At 38.5% G+C, this 8,110-nt stretch overlaps 1 protein-coding gene and 2 non-coding genes across 3 annotated transcripts; all 3 read right to left on the bottom strand.

Moving 5' to 3' along the window:
- TRNAT-UGU (transfer RNA threonine (anticodon UGU)) lies at positions 1-124 on the bottom strand. The gene is made up of 2 exons: positions 88-124; positions 1-36 (listed from the first exon to the last, which is right to left on the bottom strand). It is a non-coding gene; the product is annotated as a tRNA-Thr (tRNA).
- Positions 125-1,068: 944 nt separating this feature from the next.
- TRNAT-UGU (transfer RNA threonine (anticodon UGU)) lies at positions 1,069-1,194 on the bottom strand. Its single transcript has 2 exons — positions 1,158-1,194; positions 1,069-1,104 (listed from the first exon to the last, which is right to left on the bottom strand). It is a non-coding gene; the product is annotated as a tRNA-Thr (tRNA).
- Positions 1,195-2,677: 1,483 nt separating this feature from the next.
- Positions 2,678-8,110, bottom strand: LOC141586385 (putative UDP-glucuronate:xylan alpha-glucuronosyltransferase 3). Its single transcript, XM_074407594.1, has 4 exons — positions 7,687-8,110; positions 6,059-6,259; positions 4,580-5,217; positions 2,678-3,804 (listed from the first exon to the last, which is right to left on the bottom strand). The coding sequence occupies exons 1-4, from the start codon at positions 7,749-7,751 to the stop codon at positions 2,783-2,785; spliced, it is 1,926 nt and encodes a 641-aa protein (XP_074263695.1). The 5' UTR covers positions 7,752-8,110; the 3' UTR covers positions 2,678-2,782.

The raw sequence follows: 8,110 nt of genomic DNA, 5'->3' as shown, positions 1-8,110 counted from the left end.
TGCCCACCATGGGATTCGAACCCATGACCTCAACCTCCCATTTTGTATGATTGCTGACCACTCATGTAGAGTGGTGGGTATAGAACCCACAAAGGTTGAACTCTACCAACTGAGCTAGGCGGGCATTATGATCTATTCTCTACTTTAATTAGTTTTGTTAGCAAGCTGTCTTTCTTTATCCTGGAATAGTCAAACTATCAAATTAAAAATTCAGCAGGAGTTGATGTATTGGCTGTTCTTTGTTTCATTCTGAAAGGTCATCATGTTGACTGATCATCTGAACTAGTACTCCCTCTGTCTCAATCGTTTTGCTACGGGTTTTTTCTTTGTAAGGTATTTTGATCAAAGGTAAACAAATGATTAAGATGAAGGTGTTTAACTTCAGTTTTTCTTTGCTGTACTTACTGCAGTAAGCATTTGAACAAGTTTTTCAGGTAAAGTATTGCAGCAAGTACAAGAACAATTCCATTTTACATAATTTCTGCAAACAAATATACTTAATAAGACTTGTACTACTGTAGATCCTTAATTCACAAATATTCGAACCCCTGCGAGTCTGATCATTTTAACAATTGAAGATGAATGGTGTAAAGCATTCCTAATCTTTTATCACCAGTCACCTGAATGAATGCATAAAAACCAGTTTTCGCGTTATGCCAATTGACGAACTGTTGAACTGAACTAGGTGGGCCATCCCTCATGCTGTAAGCTGTTGACTTCATCATCTCAGCTACTAAGATTTTACAGTCATAACCCAATATGAAGGGTTAAGGTTTCGTGTCATGTCAAAGGACACTCGCAAGTCGCAACATAGGCAGACTGAGGTACTCGAAACACAGGCAAGAGTGAGGTACATGAAGTAACATGGAATGCTTTTATTCCTGAAAAGTTGGAGGTTCAAGTAGGAAGTTCTTCAGAGTTGCCAAATTGTTAGTGTCTCCAACGAGTGATATTTGCAAATCAGTTAGCAATGAATATAAAAGCTAAATTAATGATTGGGACGGAGGGAGTAAATATGTTTGGTCTTCCACAACATATAAAACAAGAGAAAGGGGAAAAGGAAAAAAGTGCCCACCATGGGAATCGAACCCATGACCACAACCACCATATTTTGTATGATTGCTAACCACTCATGTAGAGTGGTGGGTAATAGAACCCACAAATGTTGCGCTCTACCAACTGAGCTAGGCGGGCATGTGATTAATCCTGTACAATTAATTAGTTTTGTTGGCAAACTATCTATCTTTATTCTGTAATAGTCAAACTATCAAATAAAAAAATCAGCTGGAGGAGATGTGCATGTGCTAGCTGTTCTTTGTACATTCAGAAAGGTCATCATGTTGACTAATTATCTAAATTACTACTCCCTCCGTCTCAATTGTTTGGTTACGGTTTTTCTCTTTGTAAGGGTATTTTGATTAAAGGTAAATAAATGATTAGGACGAGGGAGTGTTTATTAACTTTTGCTGTGAAAGGAAGATCACAGGACAGTTTTTCTTTGCTGTACTTTCTGCAGTAAGTATCTGAAATTCTGAACAAGCCTTTTAGGTATAGTATTGCAGTAAGTGCAAGAACTAATCCATTTTATATAAATTCTGCAAAGAAATGTACTTATAAGACTTGTGCTAGATCCTTAATTCACAAATACTCGAACCCCTTCGAGTCTGATCTCGATGGTAATTGTTTAATTACTTGTGCTAGGTAATCTCCATTTTAGCAATTGAAGATGAAGGGTTTGAAGTAATCCTAATATTTATCACCAGCCACCTGAATGCAGAAAAGCCAGTATTCGCGTTATACCAACTGATGAACTGAGATAGGTGCAGTATCACTCTATCAGCTATCTATTACTCATGCTGTAAGGCGTAAGCTGTACTACTAAGATTTTACAGTTACAATTTGACAAAAGATCAAAGAAGAGTTAGATTCATACTCTTAAATTGAGTTGAAGAGATCTGCAAGACATAATAATTGCTTCGTAGCTGCTTCTATCAAGACACAAAAAATAGCATCCCTTAAAGCTTGCTTGGACCGATGGATCCACACGTATCGTTACAGGAGGAGGGTTAATAGGTCAGCTGTCCCCTACGGAACTGGGTCACCCATGGGAGTCTATGATAGTTATACTGTCACTTAATCTTCCTTTACCGCCATCACCTTCCTAATTTTTTCCTTTTTTTACGTGTATTACTCCTGTAACAACTAACCAAATCCAAGTGAGTTCTTGATGCAAAGCCGCCTGGCCCCTATGCTTGCCTAACACTTCCTGCTTGGCTAAGCTTTACTTTGATGCTCCCAAGACCTAACCACGGATTTCTCGCTCACACTTCTGAAAGGACCCTATGTCTCATTTTTGGCTTCATATGTCAGACTTGACTAATTTCCGAGAAAGGTTCGCGTTCATAACCTAATATGAAGGCTCAAGGTTACCTGTCATGTCAAAAGACACTCGGAACAGAAGGCAAACTGCGGTACTCGAAACATGGGCAGAGTGAGGTCCTGAAGTAACATGGCTCAAGAATAGCATCGGGGAGACTCCGAATGCTACTATCATTTCTCTTTTCAAGTCACGAAATCAAAGTGCTTGGGAAAGAAAACAACAGCTTGTTTGAATAATCATGATTTTGCAGTGAGATTTCGTAACAGAAGTAAAAAAAAAAAAAAAAAAAAAAAAAAAAAAAAAAAAGAATGGATTATTGCAGGACAAAGAATGATAAAAGTAATTTATCAGTGATGTATCTATAACTTTTTATGTTTTTCTTACAGGACACCAGACCCTGAACTACAAAGACGGAAGGGCAACCGTGACTGGCGGAGTCAAAGCGGTTGCATTATCAGTCCAGTTCTTATCGCCCCAGTGCCACAACATGCTTTCCCAAAAGCAAAATTGCTCGAAACACGTCTCCAATCTTGGATCCTTAATCTTTATCTTCCAATGCCCATCACTAAAGTTTCCTTTCTCAGCTTCTCTCCGGTCCCACTCCAAGGCCGCCTTTTGTTTTGACCTGAGCAAACAGTACTTCTGCAAGTTATCAGGCATTGCATCATGAAGCTTCCACCACGTTTTATGAGCCACATCGCTGGCAAACTCGTGCAATACTTCATTGTTCCAATTACAATCATAGTCTCTGAAACATAACCATGGCTTCTGGCCGAGATAGTGGAGGACGTAAAGGACTGGTGGGTCCGCCCCAAATAGACGGGTTTTCATCTCTTTCTTCTCGGGTTCATCCCCTGGCCAGTAATGCTTTAAGAAATTCATCCGCTTCGGGATTCGGTGCCACCGCGTAAATACTTCATTTAGGTACCCTTGGTCTCCACCATTGTAAGATTCAATCTCATAAATATGATCCATTAATAGTTGGAAAGTGCAATTAGATGGCTCAACCACCATGACTCCTGAGTTGAAAAGAGTGGCATTGTTTCCAATTGCAGATATTTCCGGCAATCCAAATAAGAAGTCTATATTTCTGAGTATAAGCATGTCAGCATCAATGAAAATTATTTTATCATAATCTGTCAGCTGCCAAAGACGGAATTTGCTATAGTTCCATTCATTATAGGCTTCAGGTTCGGCTTTTGGGTTCCTGATTCTTTGGATTGTATGGAGTTTCCAACCTGCAGCCTCGAGACCACCTCTGTGATACTCAGAAATTGAATCATCAACAAGAATGACCAAATCACGAGTTGAACCAGACATTCGGATACTCTGTGCTGCTGCAATAGCTCCACAGACATAAAATTGTGCTGAGTGCAGAATAGTTGCATACGCTTCTCGGTGAGCATCTCCAGATGATAAATGGGCTGGCATGAAGTTAGATTCATTAGAACAATCAACTTGGCCAACGTAATGGATATTATGTGTGTAGATAATATTGATATGCAGAAAGTAGATTTAAGTTTACAACAATATAAGATTGTTATATTCTTAAGCAGAAATTGCTTGTTTTACTAAATATGCAAAAGCGAAGGTGTAATCAAAGTACACACTCTTAAGTTGCTGTAGGTAAAATTCACACTATCAACGATTAAATGAGAGCGCCAAAGTAACAAAGGGTATGTATTCCAGATAGTAGATGTTCTGCCCTGTAGTAAAATACTCGACCCAACTGCTATCATTTTCTTGGCCTTCCAAGAAGAATTTTTCCTATTCTCATTAGAAAGCTAGTCCCTTTCACAAAGCTTTTAATCGATGCAACTAGACTTTCTAACACTCAATGGTCCAGGAACCATAAACATTCAAGTTGGGGTAGCAAAATTGACATCACTCCACACGGTCAATCGAGAGTAATGAGTTTTACACTGGATAATTTATTTTTTATTTTTAAACACTCACTTGTGAGAACCCAACTTCCTATGCTTTTCTCAGAGTAAAGCTAAACAATAAAGGGGTAAAACTAAATTCTAGCAAGTTCCTTTTATAGATATGTTGATGTTGGTAACTCTTATCATACATCCATGTGTTTCTCCAGCAGGTTAGAATGATAAGTTTAATAGCAGAGAAAGTATTCAGAGTTCTGAAACACCATAGACAAACAATTAGAAAGAGTGATACTAACATGAGAGTGTAGATAGTAACCTTTTGGATTGAGAGGAAGTGCAAGTTCACAAGATCCAACAGGAAGCTGAACCTTTTCTCTGATTGTGTTTAGATTCGGCTTGTAGAGCCATGCATTCCCTGAACGCGCAACCAGCTCCTTGCAACGGAAGAGGTTTGGGACCGGGAAGCATTCAGTGACCAACAGTAAATGCACATCATAAGACCCCTTCATAGAGGCAACAAGCCTTGCTGCTGCAAGCTGCAAGTGCAGACGAGCAATATCCCTTGACCACTTCCCCGCCTTGTTACAAGGCAACTTTACAGCAATAAAATCCATCCGTGCATTTCTAGGTACCTGAATGCTGGGCAAAGATGGACAACTGGGCACATCGATTTCTTCTTCTTCATCAATCCATTCAGGATAGAGTGTTTCCCAAGTAACATGTCTTGGGACACTGTCCAACTCTAAAACGATATGTTCTGGAGAAGGTAGCATTTCCTTCCAAGTATCAATGTCGCTGTCCTGAAAATTTAACAGTCCTACTGCCTTATATTCGTTTCTGTCAGTAAGCCTTTCCATTACTTCTGAGATGTGATTCCAGTCAATAGTTAAGTTTGATACATAGTGTATGTCTGTAAGTTTCCCATCACCCATCCATCTATCTACAATGCTCATCCTGCATTGAGAAATATTTGCTTTGAGAAATACCAAATAGAAGTACTCCGTAATATAAAGCACTTTTTGTCTGTCGTAACCATATATGTTGCTCACGATTGGTTTGAAGCATCAGAGACAGTGTGCCTCTAAGTTAGGATTGTCGGATCCAGAAATTTTGGGATGGGGGTAAGAAATTCTTAAATTTTTTATTTGAGTTGAAATATAAAACAATTAAAAAAGGAAAGACATTGATAAATTAAAATAATGATAATTGGAAACAATATTCAACAGTAAAGTTCAAATCTACTTGTTAATCATACTCCGTAATTGGTAAGTTATAGTGTTATACCATTGAGGCACTGAGCCACTGATCTAAGGAGCACTCTTAATTTTGTTAGGCAAAAACCATTTACTGCATATAAAATAAAACCAACCACAGAAAACAGCAAACAAGCATTTAAAAGGCCTCAAACCAGCGTCCCTACTCCTTTCTTATCACATTTCGTTAATCCGTCTCTGTGCCAAACGCATCGTTGTGATTCTGTAATGCAAAATACTATGAAAAAAACCTCCACCTGCCCCTCCCTCTTCCCCTGAAGTGTTAGGCGTGGCAACTAGGTGGCCTTCCCTCTTCCCCTGAATTGTTAGGCATGGCTATATTATAAAACAAATCTTGGCATAAATTGAAGTATCCGAGTGAAATACCCATGCTCGAGCATCGAGTGTCAGCGTGTGTACACAAGATTATCTGAAGGGTTGAAGTAACATAGACACTCAGGTCTAAGCGCCATAATAATATCTTATATGAAAACTAACATCACTCCTAATTAAGGAAAACAAAATCGAAGTAAGAAATTTACCGATAACTGGAACTCGATAGATCCTCTGTATGATGTAAAGATGGAGAATAAAAGAGAGTAAGGAAAGTTCCAACAACTATAACAATCAAGACGAGCTTCAGTGTAGACAACTTATAACTTCTATCTCGAAAAGAACTTGAAGCTTTCTCTACATCTCTAAGATCTTTACTTTTATGAGATCTTCGTTTGTTCGACTCTTCTCTGAAAAGAAGCCAATGAGGACAGGAAAAATGTCAGTGACTTGGTGATTGTTGCGGCAAAGGACTATTTCGGAGAAACCATTTACAGAAACACTACTCAATATATTAAAACAAAGCATTAAAAGGAACAACAGTACCATTTTTTTTATTTTTTGAGGGTACAATACCATCTTAGTAAACGGAAATAAATTGATGCTTGGATGTTTTCCTAAATTTATACTCGTCAAGCCATGACCTTGGGGGAAGGGGTCTTAAATTCAAAGATTACTAGATACTGCAAACTTAACCAAATACGAAGTATAAGAGTTGAGACTTGAGAGTACATTATCCATTATTTCCTAACTAACCCTGCCCTCTAGAATGGAGTCTATGATTCGTTCGTTATTAAGATCATTATGTTCATAGAATCTTCTACTCCTGAGATGAATAATATGAAAACTGGAGAGTGGAGTCCACGACTCCCCCCTAACAAATTTTCGTAATTCATAACCATTTACCTTGTAGTCCCCCACCCTACTCACATCATTGGCACACACCCTCTTCCTACCCAGTGAGGATACTCTGTCCCACTTTTGTGTCCCCTTCTGTGTCCACTACATACACATCCTGACACATCACTTGTCAACAAATAAAAAATACACAATAAATGTGGTAATGTGTTGATGTGTCAAAATGTGTATGGAATGGGACACGAAATGAGACACCAAATGAGACAGAGGATCCTCACTGCTTCCTACCTTCCCCTAGCACAAACTAGCCAGCCTCTTTCGTTATCGCAACACCCCCACCCCCACACCACCCCCACCCACCCAACCATCACACCACAAACACGCCTCGAATCTGGCATGGCTACTACCAGTCCAACAAGCACTAACTTACATTCCATCCCAACTAAATAGGTTTGCAATCAGCCATTATTCCAATACTTCCAAGTCTTATCTAGTTATGTTATCAAACTTCTCCTAGTCGTTATTAAGCACAAATTATAGAATAAAACCGTCTTGCCCCTTCGATTGGTTAAACATTCATTCATTATTATCTATTAATAAGGTATTTGAAATACAAAAGACGTATACACATCTTACGCAATAATTATTGAAGTGCATACGTTTTTCAAAATCTTCTCCGCATATTTCGGAAAAAACATATACACAACAATGGAATATAGCGGGTACTACTACTACCTACCACCGACATTATCAGCCAAAATTGCGACCATCACCATTTTTCCATCAACAATGGAATATACTCACTCCGTCTCAATCATTTGTTTACCTTTGATTAAAATACCCTTGGCAAACAATTAAAAAAAATAATAAACAAACGATTGAGACGGAGCGTGTAACTGTAACATCCGAGTAAACTTAATAACAACACACAGGCCACAGTAAAAAAAAATGAAAGAGAGAGAGAGAGAAATAAACTGACAGCGAAGCAGAAAGACGGTGACGTGGCTCCACGGGATTGGAGGATGAGTTAACTAAACCTCTCATTTTTCAAGAATTTTTCCTTTTTTTAATTTCATAAGAAGAGTGATGCTATAGTTACAATCATTGAAATAGCAGAGTATATAAATAAAAATGGTGGGATAAAAATTGGTAAATGGGTGAAAAGAAGGAAGTTAAAGAGGTAAGAATGTGAAGGATGAGAACTAAAAATTACAGTACTTAGTTTGAGAAGTGGTGGGAATTAGAAATGTAGCAGAGATTTTAATGCAGTTATAAGGTAGATATGATCTGCTGTCAAGGGAGAAGCGAGAAGGGTGAAGGGCGGAGGAATAGTGAGGGAAGGCTGGAGTGAGTCGGTCAGTGTTAGAACTTGGAATAAAATCGAATGTTGGAATTTAAAGGAA

This window comes from Silene latifolia, chromosome 6 (genome assembly GCF_048544455.1).
Source record: "Silene latifolia isolate original U9 population chromosome 6, ASM4854445v1, whole genome shotgun sequence".
In the NCBI taxonomy this organism is placed as follows: Eukaryota; Viridiplantae; Streptophyta; class Magnoliopsida; order Caryophyllales; family Caryophyllaceae; genus Silene; species Silene latifolia.
This window is presented reverse-complemented; position numbering and strand designations above follow the sequence as displayed.